The sequence below is a fragment of the Heloderma suspectum genome, chromosome 2, assembly GCF_057233095.1.
Source record: "Heloderma suspectum isolate Gila_16-S chromosome 2, 16-S_ref, whole genome shotgun sequence".
Classification (NCBI taxonomy): domain Eukaryota; kingdom Metazoa; phylum Chordata; class Lepidosauria; order Squamata; family Helodermatidae; genus Heloderma; species Heloderma suspectum.
This window is the reverse complement of record NC_139459.1, coordinates 41,413,665-41,433,835: the sequence shown is the minus strand read 5'-3', so window position 1 is coordinate 41,433,835 and position 20,171 is coordinate 41,413,665. Positions and strand designations below refer to the sequence as shown.

At 40.6% G+C, this 20,171-nt stretch overlaps 1 protein-coding gene across 7 annotated transcripts in view; it reads right to left on the bottom strand.

Moving 5' to 3' along the window:
- Positions 1 to 20,171, bottom strand: part of IPO11 (importin 11) — a 149,337-nt gene that overhangs the window by 89,720 nt on the left and 39,446 nt on the right. For all 7 annotated transcript variants that reach the window (XM_084833303.1, XM_084833304.1, XM_084833305.1 and 4 more), the window contains exons 15-22: positions 18,703 to 18,808; positions 17,451 to 17,577; positions 13,524 to 13,557; positions 13,360 to 13,400; positions 12,191 to 12,307; positions 9,978 to 10,091; positions 7,023 to 7,138; positions 4,933 to 5,009 (exon numbers count right to left, since the gene is read on the bottom strand). In XM_084833303.1, coding sequence (XP_084689429.1) covers positions 4,933 to 5,009; positions 7,023 to 7,138; positions 9,978 to 10,091; positions 12,191 to 12,307; positions 13,360 to 13,400; positions 13,524 to 13,557; positions 17,451 to 17,577; positions 18,703 to 18,808 — 732 coding nt within the window. The remainder of the gene's footprint in view (positions 1 to 4,932; positions 5,010 to 7,022; positions 7,139 to 9,977; positions 10,092 to 12,190; positions 12,308 to 13,359; positions 13,401 to 13,523; positions 13,558 to 17,450; positions 17,578 to 18,702; positions 18,809 to 20,171) is intronic.

Below are 20,171 nucleotides of genomic sequence, written 5' to 3'. Positions count from 1 at the left end.
GCTGAAGTCGGACCCCTGACCTCAGCTGAGGATGTGAATGCGGGAGAAGGAGGGGGGAGGGGAGGCACTGAGGATCCACAATATCCTGAAGTCTCCCAGTTCCCTCAACTCCATAGATGCGCTCAAAGGTGATAGGAGGAAAGAGGACAGAGAGGCGAAGATTAGGGATGCTGGAGAAATTCAAGACAGACTAAAATGAGCTCAGATTTCTAAGAATCCGACCTGCGGAATCTGCTGCGGAGTGACCCCCTCAGGCCACGCAGAGCCCGTGGACTTTCAGATGATTTTTCCTTTTTTTTTACTTTCCTGAAATTTACGCATATTTACTCATAGGACAATACACAAGTTTCCTTTGAGGAAAAGTTGAATGGAATGGGGGATAATAGGTTAAATGTTACATACTAAGGTAAACTATGTAAATTCTTACGAAACCACTTATGTAATTATTTGTGTATTTTTCCGCATGACGAAAATATATATATATCTGTCTGTGAGCAGACGACGGGACAAAAGGCTCCTGACAATCCGCAAAACACAGACGGAGCAGATTTTACACAGTCGGTACATCCCTAGGGAAGATCGCCTCTGTTGCTCCTTCTGCTCTACCAGCATCTGCCAGCAAAGCGTTGGATATTCGGAGTGCTGTGACATCAGAGCGCTCCTTCAGAAAGCACAGGGTTGCTCTGCTATATACTTAAAACTAAGCATTAATCACATTGCCCAAATAAGCTGGGAACTATGTGTTAATATCAAGTATTTCCTCTTCTTCATTTCAAATAAGAGGCAAAAATGTAACATGACCTGTTTTTGTCCAGTATGTTAGTGAATCACATAATCATAAGATCTATCTGAACAACCATATTTTTGTAACTGAGGTAATCATACAGGTGCTTTCACACACAAAAATCACATCATAATTAGAGCAAAGCCAAACACAAAAACCCCTCTAAAATTACCAGTGTGCTACATATTATTAAGGAAACAATAATGTTTAATTTTTGTCATTTAGAATCAGCAGTGAAATACTAATTGAATGCTATGCCCATGGACCAGAATTATACTAAGCTTTTGTGCTAATTTCAATACAAAACCAGTTGCTGACTGAACAACCTTTCATATGGACAATTCTTTGCACATTATCTGTAATGGCAGGATTCTATTATCTATTGGGCATCCAATCTAACCTACTAGGCTGGTTTGGACATCATGCTAAGCCATAGTTTAGTGTTATGAGAAGGAGCTCCATGAGCCTTGGGCTCATGCAGTTTCCCCTCCTGCTCTGGCGCAGTTGCAAGGAGGAGTTTGGAAGCTTTTGCTTCCATTTTAGCTTAGCTACTGCTTGCCGTGTCATCTGAACCAGGACAAATTGCAGTTAATCTTAACTATGTTTAGTGGAGACAAGCCAACCTCAAACCATGGTTTATGAAGCTGGCTTGTTTCAACTAATCATAGTTAAAATTAACTACAGCTTAGGGCTTGGACAACATGCTAAAACTGGAGGAGAGGGAGAAGTGCGTGAGCCCAAGGCTCACTGAGGCTCATTCTTGTAATGCTAAATCATGGTTTAGCAATAAGTCTAAATGTAGTCAATATGTACCTACAAACTTCATAAGCCCTGCATGTACACCACCTTCCCCACTGCAGCTGCTAGTCACAAGGTTTCTGACTGTTGTAACTACCCTTGCCTCCTCCCACTATGTTTGAGAGAAGATAAGATATGGCACAAGGTAGAACTCTCCTACCTCAAGTCTGGGTTGTTTTTTTTTTAACTAGAGGAAACAAATATTTTAGCATAAAGAATAAGTGGAAGGGCAGCTGGCCTTACAGAATTTCTCTCAACTACAAAGTGCTTAAGTACTACTCTCCCAGAACTACTGACATAGGTTATTGCAGGGTTTTCAAACACTCAGCCTACAGTTACCACATCATGCAATCACAGGAAACAACAGACTTTAAGAACAAAGCAAACTTGCAAATGGTTATTCCTAGAGATAAGTTCCCGCCATTCAGTCATTCATGTCTTACATACAAAGCTTCCAGTCTTCAAAAGGTACAGTCTGCCCACATAGAAATTATCTCTTCATTCTGTGACTTGCTATAAAGAGTCTGTACAAAAATAATGTTGACTCCCTGTTAGCCACGACTAACAAACTGGAAGCCAGACTCAGGAGCCTGCTTCCCTTTCAGCAGCTTGCCTTCCTTGGAGCAAATTCCAGTGGCCGCTAACCAGTTTCCCTTAACCTAGAATCTGAAAGCCACTTCATAGTCTTGACATATTCAAAGTTTCAAGAGTGGGTTAACTACCTTTCTAAAAATATTTAAAACTACAGCTATGAAAGAAATATAAAATGGATTAAACATGTGATTAAAATGAAAGCCCATACACACTGTGCACTGGACTATACAGTAGCCTAAATAAAAACAACTTTACTCAAGCCTGAGCTTTGAGAAATGTCTGGAAAATTGTCTGGAAGAAAGAAGTTGCAAGCTCTGGCAAAGCCACAGAAAGTATCTGTGTACATGCTCCCCTTACTGATATGCAGGGGCCATTAAAAAGAAGATGCTTTCAATTACACCTGCAGAGAGGAGATGGGACACAGCAGAGTAGGGTGCCTTACAGGAACAGAGTCACAAAACCTACTAAAACCACTGTGTTTTCAAAAGGCCAATTAAATATTTTTTTAAAAAATTCTCCAAAATATGATTCCAAACATGATTCCATTATATTTGGTCAGTGAAAAGGGAATACTAGCATAAAAGTGCTTATCAAAACTAAAACGTTTATCACATCTAAGGCAACCATCGGCAGCTCTTACCTTTAAAACAAAAAACAGCAATAATACATGCCACTATTTGCCTCAAAATATTTGATATCTCTAGATGAAGGGTGGTTTAAAACTCTAATAATAATAAAACAGTGTGCGTGCGTGCGTGCGTGCATATGTATATGTATGTATGTATGTGTGTGTGTGTGTGTGTATATATATATTTAAAATTTAGGATGCAATCCACATACAGTGCCTTGCATAAGTATTCAGCCCCCTTTGACATTTCCACCCTTTGTTGTGTTACAACCTGGAACTTAAAATGAATTTAATTAGGATTTCTTGTCACTGATCTACACAAAATAGTCCATAATGTCAATGTGGAGAAAAAATGTACATATTTTACATAATGATTTACAAATAAAAAACTGGAAAGTCTTGACTGCATATGTATTCCCCCCCTTTGCTGTGTTACTCCTAAATAAGCTCTGCTACAACCTACTGCCTTCATAAGTAACATAATTAGTTGAATGGAATCCACTTGTGTACAATTCAAGGGTCACATGATCTCAGATTCAATACACCTGTTTCTGGAAGGCCCCAGGTTTGTTGGAGACCATATCTAAACAAACAGCATCATGAAGACCAAGGAGCTATCAAAACAAGTCTGGGATAAAGTTCTGGAGAAGCACCAAACACGGTTGAATTATACCCCCACCCCAAACTATGAATACCCCCCGGGAGCTCCATTAAATCCATTATTACAAAATGGAAAGAATATGGCACAACTGTGACTTTGCCCAGAGAAGGCCATCCACCAAAACTCAGTGACCGGGTAAGAAGGGCATTCATTAGAGAAGCAACCAAGAGGCGATTGATAACTGTGAAGGCGCTGGAGAGTTCCACAGCTGAGACAGGAGAAATCATCCATGGGACAACTATCACCCAGATGCTCCACAAAGCTGGGCTTTACGGAAGAGTGGCAAGAAGAAAGCCATTGCTGGGGAAAAAAAAAACCCATATCAAATCCCATTTGGATTTTGCCAAAAGGCCTGTGGGAGACACAGCAAACATGTGGGAAAAGGTTTGCAGGTCTGCTGAGACCAAATATTGAACTTTTTGGCCTTACTGCAAAATGCTATGTGTGGCGCAAAGCCAACAGCGCTCATTGCCCTGAGAACACCATCCCCACAGTGAAGCATGGTGGTGGCAGATTGAGAGCGAGATGGATGGAGCCAAATACAGGGCAATTCTAGAGGAAAACCTGTTTCAGTCTGCAAGAGACCTGGGACTGGGGCGGAGGTTCACTTTCCAGCAGGACAATGACCCTAAACACACAGCCAAAGTTACACTGGAGTGGTTTTAAAAACAAGAACCTGGATGTCTCTGAATGGCCCAATCAAAGCCCAGACTTCAGTCCGATTGAGAATCTGTGGCAAGACTTGAAAATTGCTGTTCACCAACAGTCTCCATCCAGCCTGACAGAGCTTGAGCAATTTTGACAAGAATGGGCAAAGATTGCAGGATCCAGATGCGCAAAGCTAGTAGAGACTTACCCCAAAAGACTCACAGCTGTAATTGCTGCCAAAGGTGCTTCTACCAAGTATGACTCAGGGGGATGAATACCTACACAACCAACAAATCCCAGTTTGTTTTTGTTTAACTTCTGTGCCAGAATAAAAATATTTTGTACCTTCAAAGTGTTAAGTATGTTGTGTAAATCAAATGGTTAAAATGCCAATTAAATCCGTTTTAATTCCAGGTTGTAACACGACAACATGTGGAAAACTCAAAGGGCGTGTGAGTGTGTGAATACTTATGCAAGGCATTGCATTGTTATTAGTATTACACCTGCAATTACATGCTTTAAAATTACATGGATATTAGTCTCTATGGAACTGAAACTTCTTAACTGTTCCTTGATCACAGCTTTTATGGATACAAGAAAATACACAACATATATATGGAAGGCAAATTACTTAGTTTGTGCAGACATGCTTCAATTTATTAAATACTATTAGATCTTATCATCAAATTCATCCTGAGCTGTTTAGATGAACAAGGTAAAGACAGTAACCCACTTTGTACATAAAAAAGTGCTATGTAACTCATAGATAAGGGTAACATCCATACAGTTCACATATAGGTTCAAATAATGATAGCTCACCAAGAAGAGCAGACATGTTCTGAAAAATTCGCAGCAGCTCTGGGGAAAGGCAGGGACTATTCTCTAATGTCACTAGCCTGAGGAAGAAAAAAAAATCACAGACAGCTTTGAAAGACTTTCTACAGTCAAAAGAAAGTATTAGCAGTGAAGAATTCCACTCCTAATATTTGTGCAAACTTCAGCTTTTGAGGTTTGCACATTTGTCACTCACATTTATTACTTAAGACATTACTTTAAAGAGTGGTTAAAGGTGCTCAGATGTTTATGCAACGAAGAAGTGAATTGTTAGACAGAAAGAAGATAAAAGGGGGCTAAAGATGCTGGTTTTATAATGGAGCTCCACAGCGATTTATTAATAAATGACCCTATCCCATTTTCCTTACTGTACCCTTAATTTATCCCATAAACCCTTTCTGTACTTTCTACCTCTTTTCCCGCACCTTCAGTACATTAATGCTCTAGCTTCTCTCTTCACCACAGTCCTATCCATCTTAGGAAGGATGTATGATCATGGCTCTGTACAGCAGGTAGTACATTGTGGGCACTTAATGTTCAACAGTAGCATAGTTTTCCACCCCTTCATCCCCATATAACTCTTTTCTTGCATATGAGCTACTGCACAAGTGACAGCTACAAAAGGTATGCCATTTTCAAGGTTGTGGTTGAAAGACCATTTGTTCAAAAGATCCATGAGAAGTAGTCCATAGTATTCATCTCAGACTACTCCTGGCTATGTGCTTGTCAACTGGAAACTGTAGATAAAATTTCAGAAGCTATTGTTCCATAAAAGATTAATATATAATGCAGTTTATTGTTAAAATAATGCATTATACTCATCTTTTAAAAGTCTTTTAAATTGGAGTCACAACTCTCATTCAAGAGTCTTTGCAGAATGGCATCAATTTCAGCCTGAATGATCCTTTAGATTCTTCTATATGCTAGCAATAAAATACTTCTTTTAAAACAAGGTGCTAGAAGATAAGTTGTCCTGTCCTTTGACCTTAAAATTAGCATCTCCTTCACTCGAAGACGTAGCGAGTGTCTATGGAGCAACCCCACATCAAATTTATCAATTTAAAATATCTCAGTTTTCAGTGTTTCAGTTAAAAAACCTTCCAAGTGGCTAACAACAATCATTATGCAGCAATAAAAGATGACAACAACAGCCATAAAGCAGCAGGTGAATCTCAAAATCAATAATTCATAACAGTGGATGTGTTTTAAAATGCATCCTGGGAAGGATCAGCCCTGATAGCTCCATTCTTTACCCTTCTGCCTGCCTTCTGTGTTTGGACATTAGGATACAGGACAAGCTCCTTCAAAACAATAAAATGTTTATTAATCCTAGCATGGACACAGTAGCTTCACTACTGTACTCTCCCACCCCACCCTGCCCAAGTGGGCTTGCAGCATAGGCTTTATGCTCCCCCCCAGCCCTTTTAGTGTGTTCTTCTCAGGCTTATTTAGAACAAGAATCCTCTTCATAAGAACTTAAGAAGAGCCCTGCCGGATCAGACCAGGGGTCCATCCAATCCAGCAATCTGTTCACACAGCGGCCAACCAGCTGTCAGCCAGGAACCCACAAGCAGGACACGAGTGCAACAGCACCCTTCTTCCTAATCCCCAGGGTCAGGTTAAGCTGGCACACTGAAGGCTTCACTTTCTGGATGGCTTCTTAGTCTGAGCCTTGGTTGCTAACTCTCATGGGGGCTCTTATACCAGTTATCTCACTACCAGCTGGGAGCCTGTTCTCCATGGTCATCTCTGCCTCTATTTCTTTCTGCTCTTGCAGCTTCACCTTGGCTCCTTTTAAAGCCACATTCACTGGAATTGTAACATGTATTTTTGTCTCCTTTGGCCTCCTGAACTGTTTCCTTGGAGGCCATGCCCTTCCCAGCTGGCCATGCTGTTTCCCCATCTGTTGAGTTTCCCTGTCTGTCCCTGATCTTGGGAAAGCCACACCAGAAAAGAGCCCGGCAGACTCCACAATGGGAAACTGGCCAGATTGGCAGAGTATAGTCTCAGCCAAATCCCAATATAGAATGCAATGATTTTCTCTTGGTAATGACACAAAAGGAAGGCAGACATACCACAATTCTAATCCATCTTCAAGAAGGTACACATGAGGGGGCTGGGAAACATCAGTGCTCAGCTGAATAACTGGGAGAAGGAAAGGATAAAGATTCTTGCTATCTGCTCCTAAGCCCTATGGAAACAATAAAACATTGATTAGACTATCTGAATACTTGCTGCTGCTTCTGCTTCAGCAAACTGGAGTGATAACAGACTATTGCAATTAAAAGAGTTTCAGACCAGAATGGTACAACTAACTAAGCACTATAGAAAGCAGGCAAGCAACTATAATTCAAACTAATAAAATAAGCAGTATTTGGATAAGACATGGCTAAGTGGAGATATGAACTACCAGAATTAAAACTAAATACTAAGGATCAAAGAGTAGATATGAAAAGGGCAGCATACCGTTCTTGAACCATTTTCTTTCTTTGATCATACATGGAGCTCACAGAAGGGGATCATCGAGGGAGAAAAACATGTACTCACCTTCTCTTAGTTATTCAAGTTTAGGAGACTGGTCAAATGGTTGGAGTAAGAGGGCATATTACTTGACCCATTAATGCCTTCTTAAAGAACAAAAATTTAATGCAATGCCGCTAACACATTTTCCCCTAAGAACACTTCCTTCATGACCTTCACTAATAGGGATGAGAAAGAATTAAGCTAAACACAACAGGATTCCATCCAGAAATCGCAAAGAGCTTAATTCATATCTATGAAAGAACTGGGGGGTGGGGTGGGGGTGTTGAACTTGCCAAGAACCCATGAAATCTACCCTGGAAGCCAAAGATTCTACACATCCTCAGAGGCACTTCTCTTTACTCTTCATGAAGCATCACAGAACACTGGTACCAAAATCATATTCCAGGGCTGAGTTCTTAGAAAACTTGATACAAATTTAATCCTGGTAATAAACCGAATGGCTTAAGAAAAGCCTTCACTCTATGCAGCTCTGCCAAACTCGTCTCTAGATAAATGGACAGTTTTGTAAGAGCAGTTAAATAATGGGTTTCTCCGCTCATTCTGTGTAGATTTTGTGTGGACTGCCAATACTAACCAAAGTAATTAATCAGTATGGGGGATGGCAGTTATTCCAGAATATAATCTTGCACATGCAATTTTTACACAGGTTATGGATGCTACCAGTACTTCTGTCATAACCACTTGGACTTTTATGTAATTCAGTTGCCTGAAACTGATCTATGTCAGTGGTCGCGATCAAGTTTTTGATCGCACACCCCTATCAGTAAAAAAAATTTTGAGCACCCCCCCAATATATGTAGTATATGTATTTATTTATAAATTATACACATGTACTACTGTACTACTATATTATGTACATTAAAAACGTACACAAAAATTAAAAAAGGATGAGATAAAACAATATTTTTAAAATATTTTTATTTATTTTATTAACAGTACAAACAACCTTTTTGCTCTCACTAAAAAATACATTATTGTCCATTTTGTGAGGGTTAGTTTAGTTAATACTAGATAATATAATCCGTAAATCCACTTAACTGGGCACACGTCATCGCAATATAAACAATCACGTGAGAGTGCCACTGTCAATTTGCAAGGAGGAGAAAGGTCTCCTTGCAAGGAGGGGAAAGGCGTGCTTGGCTGGGCTCCTGCCTGCGCAGGAGCCCTGCACAGAGTCAGACAAGTATGATGGCCCCCCGCTCCTTGGCTGAACGGAGGCTAGGCCTGGGCTGTTAACCCAATTTTTGTGAACCACCCAGAGAGCTTCAGCTATTGGGTGGTATAGAAATGAAATGAAATGAAATAAATAAATAATAATAATAATAATAACCCTTCCCATTCTCCTTCGGCAGGATGGCAGCTGAGAGGAAAGCACACGCTTCCTTCTCATCTTCATTCTGCCAAAGGATAGTGAGAAGAGTTAATCTCCTTCCCGCTCTCCTTCAGCAGGATGGAAGCTGCTCCAGTGCCACAGCAGAGCAAGCAACTGTGCCTTCCTCTGCTGTGCCTGGCAGAGACTGGCACACTTGCTCTCAGTGGAGGCAGCAGAGGCAGGATAGGACTGGAGTTGAGAGAGAAATGCCAGGGAGCGTCCCTCTCGGCTCCCATCCCATCCTGCTGCCTCCACTGCCACCATCACTGCACACAGTGGCAGCTCATCAGGGCAGTGGGAGGCTGCTCAATTATCAGGTGGCTCACGCACCCCAATCTTGCGTACCCCCTGGGGTGCTCGCACCTCACTTTGGAGACCACAGATCTAGACAGTATCCAAGAGCTGGACCGTAAGCAAAGGGCTGAAATTTGCTATCACATTAGCAGAGAAGATTGTTAGAGACCGTCTGTAAAGAAATACTGGTTTCTCATATTAATGTTTTTTAAAACCCACCCAATTAAATGAATTTACCCAAATATTATTTTGTAAGATATGCCAGACGCAGCACCAGGGCCTCCTAACTTTAAGCAGCAATATGTATCTCCCTCTGGCCAAGAACTGGTCATACCAAGTAAGTCAAACTCATAATTTATATAATTATAAAGTTGTGTCTTGATACCAGAGATCAATTCCTCTAGTCCAGAGGGGACAGCAGACTCCCCTCTTCACTTCAAATGCACACTGAAATACATCAGGAAAGCTTATTCATGGAGGAATTCCTTCTAAGAAATGGAACCTTCCACTCAAAAAGCAACAACAACAAAACAAAGGCATCCAATCTTCCATAACGAGTCAAGCAATTATGTCTATGAGAAAAATTGAGACATGAAATGTTAGAATGTCAGTGGAAAGGTGAAGGGAACAGCAAAATGGAAGTCAGGAAGAGAGGAACAGCCTGCTCAAGCCCCTAACAGCTTGTAATAAGTATCCTGGAGGTTAAAACTAGAGGGGTGTTTCAGGAGGAAGGAAAGAGAAAGGGATACCTTGCCAGGATACCAATACTACACAAGCCAACAATAACAGAGGGAAAAGAGAGAAGATGCAGATATTTTACCTGGACAAGATGAATTAGGGTCGTGAGGATAGCACATCTCAACATATTGTGTTCTTCACTTTGTTTCCAAAGGAGAGGTAAATACTGAACCAAGCATCCTACATACGGCCGTATCTGTGATTAAAATCAAAGCAACACCATTTTAATAAATTAATGAATTTGTTGGGAAATTAAATGAGATATCAGGTCTACAGTTATAAAATCAAATAAATAGCTAGCTCCTTTGTTCACACTTGCACTCATGAAGGCTGTGAGAAGCTCCATGATTGCATATTTACAAGCATATAGATATTTTTGTAATTACCACAAGAAATAAGTGAAACCATCAGGTAACACAATAGTGATGCCTATTTGTTGTAGCTCTTTATGTTGTCATAGTAGAAAAACCTTTTTTCTAAAATATGGGTTATATCTATCCACATAAGATTTTGTAGGAAGAGCCTCAGGAAAAAGGCTTAAGAACAATTAATGGTAGAATTTTTTCAGAACTCTGAGAAGAATTTGGGATTGTAACATAGCACCTGTACTTTACATCTAAATGTTCATTCCAATATTGATGAAGGGTTTTCAGAGCAACATGGAGGTTGTTTTATGGGGAGGAGGTATCTGAAGACACAGTACATGGTCCATCGATACCAACTGACCATTTCTATTCTGAGTAATACTCAAGTCATAATACTTTTAATTCATATGATAGTTTGATTATTAAATGTATCTTTGTTCCTTTTTTTCCTTTATGAGTGAAACAATCTAGCCTTATGCTATTCTGTCTTTTTTGAATACCCATTTCCTGGCTTATCCCCCTTTTAACAATTGTGTGGCCACTGACCAACAGGAAAAAAAAAAAAACAGTTGCAGACCACACACACTTATTAATCAATTGCTTACATAGTTATATTAATTGTATTATAGCTTCTTAATTGTATTTTAAATACCATAAATCAATACAAATATTATGTTTCCTAGGAAGATGTGGTGTTGCCATCTTCTGAATCTTGGATTACTTAGGTTAGCATCAACTGACTAACAGGAACAATACTCTAATTGGCCCTTGAGATGGATGCAGGAGAAGACACACACCAGCTCCTATCAGGGAATATTTCTGCCCAACTGGCTGCTCTCCTTAATGCCCTTCACTCAGAAAGGCCAGTGAGGCAGGGGGTGTTGCCGCTAGAAGGTCCTCAGAACACCGCCTAGTAGCAGCACTCATCTGGCCTCTTTCATTACTGACCCTTCCCAGAGGTGGTGATGATAATGGGCATGAAGCACCCTGAAAATGCTCATGGGCTAGATGATACTAAGTGAAGAAACCACCACCACGCCCATAGGCTGGAGGTTTCCCACCCATTTTAGGTATTGCAGTTACTTGAAAACAAAGTCTACCACAAATAAAATATAATCAAACAGGGATGGATGCAGAGCCACTTTTGGATAGGGTTGCACTCCTCCTTAAGAGTCAGGCTTGCAGCTAGGGAGTGCTTGTGAATCCAGTGCTGTTCAGGTGGTGGAAGGTGTTGGCATGAAAGCTGGGTTAAAGGAATAGAGAGAGTTATTAAAACTTATACCGTGTAAGTAGCTTTACTGGGCAGCCAGTAATCACAAAGTATCATGGGGCCCATCTTGTCTCCCATGCTATTTAATATCTTTATGAAACCGTTGGGTGTGGTCCTCCAGAGATTTGGGATGCAGTTCCATGAGTATGCTGAGAATGCCCATCTCTCTCACACACACACTGTGTGCTTTTTCATCAGAATCTAAAGAGGCAATGGAAGTTCAATGGTGGAACTCCCTACTAGGAAGGTGCATGTTATTTCATCCCTGCTTTTATCTGCAAGGCCAAGAAAGTTCTCTTTCATTTCTCTTTGGAGGGGTGTCCTAACAGTTTTAATGTAATGCAATGCTGCTATTTAATTTTGTTTATTTATTATTATTATTATTATTTTGCTTCAACTGCTTTGCTGGTGTGTTTTCTGGCAATTTGATTTTTATTATGTTTTGATTTTTATTCAGTTATTGTTGGAAATTGCTTTTTCTTTAATAAAAACATGTGCTACACGTGTGTGCACGAGTGTCTACACTCACAGAGAAACAAGAGTTAACATTAATGTATTCACTATATGTGTATAACAGTGGTCAAATCATTGAAGATGCAGCAGCTTATGCTATGTATTGAGAAGTGCAAACGAGATTCACATTACACGTTACCAACTTACCTGCATATTGACTCTTTCAATTACACAAGAGAGAACATGAAGTACATGCATCTTTGTGTCACATTCTCTAACCTCTTGAAGAAGCTGAAACAGCAGGGTAAACATAGATTCCAGATACTGTAAGAAAAAGACAATATGGATCTGAGTTAGTAGGGGAATCGGTACAGATCTTAACTGATCATTCAATTATTTTAGGGACCTGGAACAAAAATATTTGACTAGAGTTAGTTTACCATCTGAAATACAGGCCTATACCATATTAACTGTCTCCTCTGCCACCATGGACCAAAGTCTCACAGCCTCCAACACCAGATATCCTATTAGTCATTACTACTAACAGCACTCAGTCCCTTCCTGTGCTGATGTCTGTAAGACGTTTTCCCCCAGCTCTCTTCTCTGCTTTGTCCCTGCTTTCCTCAACATCCTGCCTTTTGTCTACCCTCAAATTCTGCCTTCTCTACTGTCCCCTTTTCTCCTTCTCAGCACATGCCTAGCAATTTTAAAATACCTGAAGTGCCACTGAAATGAAAACTACTCAGTTTGCTGAAAAAATTATTATAGGCCTTATTAAGGGTACAACATCTACTGGCTATGCACCACCGCAGAATAACTTTCTGCAGTGAAGTAGGAAGACAAATATCAGGAAGTGGAAGGGAGGGAAGGGTGATGAAGAGGCTTATAAACAGCCCAAATGACAGCCTGCTAGGAATGCACCATAACAATCCCATTACACAATATCAGTGCTGTCTGCAGCATGTTAAGCATATGTAGAATAGGACCGTGTTTAGAACCCCTACAACTGACTTAAAATACTCTTATTTATACTCCTACACCTTCAATAAACAATCCAGAAGAACTCTCAAGGATTGCCAATGGTAAACACCATGTGGAATTCTAAGGGAACTTCAGATTTCACGTAAGAATCACTGTTAAATTCTAACACAAGAAGGGATTACTTTTCAGTTAAATGGTTTTCCTTCCTTTCAAATTTAGTGCATTTGAAAAACAATTCATGCCACATTAACTGTTGCAGTGAGAGGATTTTGAGAAGGAAAAAATCCAGATAAATGAATATTTTCCTTAAACAACATTTTATTGTTAAAATATTATCTCATATGCCTGCCCTTTAACTGAACTATTCATCTGCTCTTACAAATAAAAACACTTACCGGTAAGAACTGCTCAGTCCTAAACTCAAAGTCATCCACAGGTAAAATGCAGTTAAGAAAAACTGATTTCTTTGTATAATGAACATTTTGAAAGAAGCACCACCAATCAATATAATTTCAGTGACTTAGTTATATCAAAATACTTTAAATAACGAAAAGGATATTAAGTTTCAGAGTTGTAGCTGTCTCAATACGGACCTGAAAGAAAATAATCAAATCAGAATGTATGTTGCCCAACATGTTATGATTCTCTATAAAATACTTCCAAAAGAAATACTTGCTATACATTCCAACATGTCTACAAATTCTCTCATTCTGGCAGGCAGGCCATGCTTATTAAACATATGGACATATTTTAATGTATCTGAAATGAGTGATATTGATATGATATCCATAAATAATTTTCTTTCACATTTGACAACCAAAATGACACTCAGCTTTCACATCTGTGGACAAAGATACAGTGTATTTCATTTCTTTGTTTGGTAGTGATGATACTCTGGCTGAGAAAAGATAGAAAAAATCATATCGTGCAATAGGCCTGTGGTGGAAATTATTCAGAGCAATATGAGTTAGCTTCAGACTGATATGCCTTGCAGTGTGTCTTATCTTTTTTATTAAAAATGTTGCCCTTTTACAAGGCTTTCTTTTTGCTATTTGAACTACCTGCCAGTCAGAACTACCAATTTAGCAGTTATAAACCTATAGCTATACTTTGTAAACCTAATTTCATAACACAGTCTAAACAGATTTTGAAACAGAGATACTTTGCCCAATTTAAAAAGAGAAAATATTCATTGTTCTCTCAAAGACAAGCCAATGAAAGAAACAGAAGTACTAAGCATTACACAATACATATAAAGGAAAACAGATGTAAAGGTATATGATTACAACAAAAACATGTAAAAGTCAACAGCTGCCATAGTCTGTGAATCCATGTTTGTCTGCATACATCTGAATAGCGCACAAGTGTTATTCCGAATGTTCTCTGGCTCAGAAATATTCCATCACCCTAATCTAGCAAGGGGGAATGCACGTGTGGAAGTAACATACCTGTGCTTTGTGTACTGGGTTTTTCACTATATCGTGTGTGTACACACACACACAAGTGCTTATTAAATAATAGATGGATCTTTGGTTTTGACAGCAATATTGGTGGTGGACCATTTCTCACCCAACCCAATTCTGCTGTAGTGCAAAACACCACACACATCTGTCCTTCACCAAAATACAGGACCAGCCTGTAGCTCCTTGTCTCACATCTCTACTGCGACACATTGGAAGAGCTCGAATATTGCTAGCCCTTCCTGCCTGAACTGCTCCGGACAATTATAGGCAGCACTATAAATGTGACTCAATGGACCAATCACATAGTGCATCACAGATGGACGGTATGATTGGGAATATCTCTCCATCTCTCATATGTCTGTGCTGGTAGCTCTGTAGAGGCTAGGTCTGCCAGGCTGAAAAAGTCAACAGTTTTTGCATATGATGAGCAGTGCCAGGGTGGAAACTGAGCCAATAGAACCCCAGAGCCATTCTGATTCTGAGGAGGAACAGCAATCTGTGGGAGAGGAGCACGCTCATCTCTCACAAGCACAGCAGCTGGCAGAGATTCCTCCTGCCAGCATTCCTGGGATAGATAGTCACCCTGGCAGTGAGAGAGCGCTGGAGGGGGACTTGCTGGACACGCCACGCAGATGCAGGGAGCGACGACAGATGGAGGGCGCGGAAAAGAGGCACTCCACTCGTTTGGCGCGCAAACAACGGTCACGTCCCGAGGACCCAAGGGAAAGAGGGAGGATTTCTCCCTAGCCCATAAGTTCAGGGTCTTCCCGTGATTCTCCTTCAAACGGGGACCAACTGTCTTACCTGGAGCTTAGGCTACTCTGCTATCTTTCCCCAGTGCTGTTCCTTGCTTTGGCGCTAGCGACTAGTATTCTGAAAGAGTCATAAAGTAATAAAGGAATAAAGTCTCGGAAAGAATTCCTCGTCGTCTGTGTCCTGAGTTGGCTATTGGTGGGGACTGCAAGAGGCAGCTAGGGCGCTCCTGACAAGCAGGTAGTCCTGCTTGCTTAGAGGTGAAGAAAGAGCTTAACAGAGGGACTATAATATACAGTGCGAGCAAAAGGACAAATTTTCCAGCACCAAAATGAAAGAGAAACAGTAGCTCCAGTGCAACCAAACAAGGCAGGAACCCGTTCAAGGAGCAGGACATTTTTTGGAGAACAAGGTGGCGGTGGTGATGTGGGGGAAATAGCTGTGTTGTTGAAGAGCGTAATGAGTGAATGGTATAGCACACAAGGACAGCAAGATCCTATGTCTTCAGATTAGTCAAACGGTGAGCACAGCGAACGTACCTGGTAAAAACTGGGTGGCACAAATATACTACAAAGGAGTGCTACAATTTAGCTTCCCTTTCCCCCCCAAATAGTTCTGGAGTCTCTTCTCCAGAGACTAGAAAAATTGGGGGAATTGTCTGCTTTGAACATTTCTAAATCTTGCTCTATTACTAGAGAATATATTCCTGATATATTAACAGGAGCGTCGATTTAAAGTAGCTCTGACAGCAGCTATGTTCTGAATCAGTGGTTCATTTCTAAAAAAAAATTCTGATGTTCAAATCTAGTTCCACCGTGGCTCCTCACAGAGGCTACTTTCTCCCCTCCAGGCAATACAGGCCCAGCACCTTGACCAGTGATGCGAGCCATGGCCACGAGCTTGGCCTTTGGCCCACAGCTTGGGATGTGCTTCCAGACCCAGAAGACTGCAGCCAGCTCCTACCCTGATGTACACCCTATTATCCCCGAAGAGAGTTTTATTGGGGGAAAAGATCACAACTGTAGCAGGAGACAGGGATATGATTTGGGGATGATTTTTTTTAAAGTGCTGCTAGTTTTAGTGTTTGGGGCTAAAGCCTATGGATGCCTGGTACGTGTTTAAGAAGGATTAATGGGGGTGGGGGCTAAGGGACCAAGGAGGAAGTGGGGCCACTATAGGAACAGTGTAGAGGATGTTATGGTGGGGAGGCAACTTAGATATCAATGTGCTATTTCTCCTTCTGGCCTGCCTTACATACTTAATGCCTTTGGTGGCTTACCTGCAGTACCCTCAAGCCTATTGGTACTATTAATGGATGCCAGGTCTGCCAATGATAAAGGAAGTATTATCTTTGATTTGGTTCCAGAAGAATGTGCCAATCTGGCCTGTATTACTAAAACCTGGTTGGACGAATGGGAGCATGTGAACCTCTCCCAGGTGTGTCCATCAGGTTATCGGGTACAGCACCAGGCACAACGAGAGGAGCAGGGAGGGTCTTGGTCTATAAAGATTCCATCTCCCTGGTACTGGGAGCTTGAGATAGGATTGGGATTGTGCTGGGAGCACTGGCCACCCCCACAGCCTAACACTCTCCCTGCCTGAGCCGATGGAGTGTGAGTTGCTTCAAGTGTGATGGTGAAGCCCCAAAGGCTTGTTTTGTTAATTTAATTGTTTTGTGGGTAAATGTGAATACCGATTTCATATTTTGTGTTTCTGTTTGTTGAAGGATGCCTTGTGAGGTCTGGGCCCTAAAAGGCAGTTTAAACATACCTCAAACAAATGAATAATTCATCTGACAGATAATATCTTAACTGTGGCCAAGCTCAAGCTTCAGCAAAGACTAAGTAGCCTTTAAACTAAATCCATCTAGAGCTAAAGTTAACTCCTCTGCATTTCTCAGTCACACTGAGATATCAAAGATCACGGATATCTACTAAGAAACGTCACTAATAAAATTGTGCAGCAAAAACCACATACTGGGTCATATTCAATGGTGGACCCTGCGCTAGTGGATTAAATTACCCCTTCTCCTGCAGTCCCCTGCACACTCTCAAATCTGCTCCCAGGGGTTGGGGGATCCTCCAGAGAGGATTTAGAGGCGTACCAGGGGGTGGGGGGTGCGCAGTCAGGCGAAGGGAAACTCCCACTGCATACGTGGAAGTCTGCTCATGGAAGGTTGATTTTAGCCCACTGTCTGCAAACTGGAAAAGAAAGGCTAGGTACATTATAAATCTAAAATATTTGTCTAAGAGACTGATATATATACATACCACTAAGTCTTGGTCTTGAAGCAAATTACAGATCGCTTCATATAACATGGGTCTCATGTCAGACTTGAATTTCACAGAAATCCATTGTCCAATTAGCCAGATCACTCGCCGACGTATTGATTTATACCTTTAAATGTAACAATAATTATTGTTTAGGGCAGGATTATTAAAATTGTATAGAAATGAACTGTTTAAGAGTTAATGTTCAAAACATTTTCAGTCAGTTTATTATTTCTACCAACAAAGTATAACACACATCTTTTTCTTTTTTTTAATCAAACTGCCTAGCTCTCCACCTCATCACCTTGCCCTGGCAAAATGAGCAGGTTTAAAACACTGCCGAAGAAATCGTCAATGGATCCGTTTTTATGAGAAAGCATACAACATACATCCACAATTATTTCAAAGAGAAAAAATATGCTTGTTTATAGAACATTTAATACCTGACAAACATTCTAGAAGTGAAGTTTGTTGACCAAATTCTGTGAATTTCTTTTCTCCAGTCATTGGGTGCATTGGCATCTTTGGAACCTATAGTTCCCACAATATTTTATATTCTTCAGTTTTAAAAAAATACTTCTTTTAAAAATTCAAAGCTTTAGAAGTAAAGCTTCAGATAGTTTCATAAAGATTGGTCGTGTCTGTGTGCGTTTTAAAGAGATATTAAATTTTCATCTATATTATATTCATGGCATACCTGTAAGTATTCAAAGTAGTACTGAATCTGGTAAACATTTACTTACACACTGCTGCATCTTAAGCCAATCCATAATGCAAGGGTTATGGGACAGTAAATATTAGGCACCTTGCATTACTGCAATCCAAACTGTGCTGTTACTCAGAGTGGCACCAACATATATGGCGCTGGACAATATATGCATCCTTCCCTCCAGATCCCATCAAACCTGCACACAACCCACTGCATATTAAGGGAGGAGAACTGAGAGAAGCAACAGCAGACAAAGCACCTGCTATGTCAGCACCTATCTCAAAATCAAGGTCCAGAACAAGGGGGCCAGCTTCATGAGAACGCTGTGCAACTCAAAACATGTATACTCTTAGATTGAAAGAAGATGGACCAATTAAGGGGAGTGGATATTTCTTCGGCAGAGCAAGCCACTGTCCATATCACCATGAAAGTAAAAACCATTTTCCTGAACCGTAAAACATAACTGAAGACACAAGACTTTGGTCTATTTATATAAAAACATTAATGAATTTATATCAACAGCAAATAAAAAAGGGCATGTACCTGTTATGAGTGACTTGCAATTCTGCTAGGAGCTGGTTTTTAAACCAATGATCAAAATCCACACTGTCAAATAGCTCATATGCTGCCAGTCCAACTGCATTATACACTGGAGGGCGGAAATGAAATGTCATAGCCTTTCATTTTTAAAATGAATCTACTTAAAATAGATTTTAAATTAAGTAAACATCTAGGTTCAACAAGAAATTTCAATCACACCTACACATATGCGCACACATGCGCGCATGCGCACACCCACACACACATGTGTGTATGGACCTTAAAACTGTTGCCTGGGCTCCAAGCATAAGAACATAAAAAGAGCAATGCTGGATCATACCAAAGGCCTAGTCAAGCATTTTGCTCCCACAGTGGCCAACCAAATGCCGATGGGAAGTTCACAAACAGGACATGAGTGTTTATTTAAATCCCAGCTGTGTAACTGAGGAAGGCAGAAGCTTAAATGTATAAGTATACATTCTAAAACCTCTCTGCTCATGTGTGTAAAAACACATTGAGAACATTGAAGAAATTATTTTAAGGAAGCTAAAGAACATGCAAGCATTATCTTGTTCAATAAGACCACCTAGCCCTGCAGTCTAACAGTGGAATCTCACATGAAGAAGACGGTGGAAAAAGCAATCCCCTAATGACGTGGTTCACACATAATGCTAACCCATGTTTTTTAACTCATGGGCTGTTGAATTCTGGGTTGTGATGTCACATTAACAAACTGTTGTTTGTTAACCATGAACAACCCAGAAAGAGAACCCATGGTTTATTGCTGGGTTGTGAACTCTGGCTTGTTTAAACCACAGGTTGTCATTACATGTGAAACCAGAACCGTGGATTGTTCATGGGTTATTTTGCCAGGCTACAGAGGCAACAGGCAAGAGTGGTAAAAAACCCAACAGTTCTACATGCCAGTACTACAGTGCAGAAACAACTCAGGGTTTGAGAAAACAAACCACAGTTTGTTCTATCATCTGCCAGACAAACTCTGGGTAAGGCAACTAACTGGGGGTTAAATAAACCATGGGTTAATGTCATGCACAAACCAGGTCATTGTGTGTGTGCCCAGCTTTCGTAATTAGAAGCCCACTGCCTCTGAACAAGTAGGGTCTATTTAGCTGACATGTTAACAATAGCCATTTATTTAAAAATTGCCAAATCTTTTCTTTTTGGAACCAATGTAAGTAAGTGACCATCTTTCTCCAACCACTGGATATAATTTTACACCTACTGTATACAGAGAAAAAGACTATGACCAGCTTCACACAACTGGACAGGGAAAATAAACCACCATGGCTTATTTCCCCGCCCTGCGCACACCAGTCATGTGCTGCCTAAATACCATAATTGCCCACGGCAGGCGCAGCTTCTTGTGACTTCTGAACCCAGTGAGGGTGGGTGGCAGGGGTGATTTGTACACCACAGCTTGTCTTAGGGTTGTGGGGTGGTAACCACCCCCT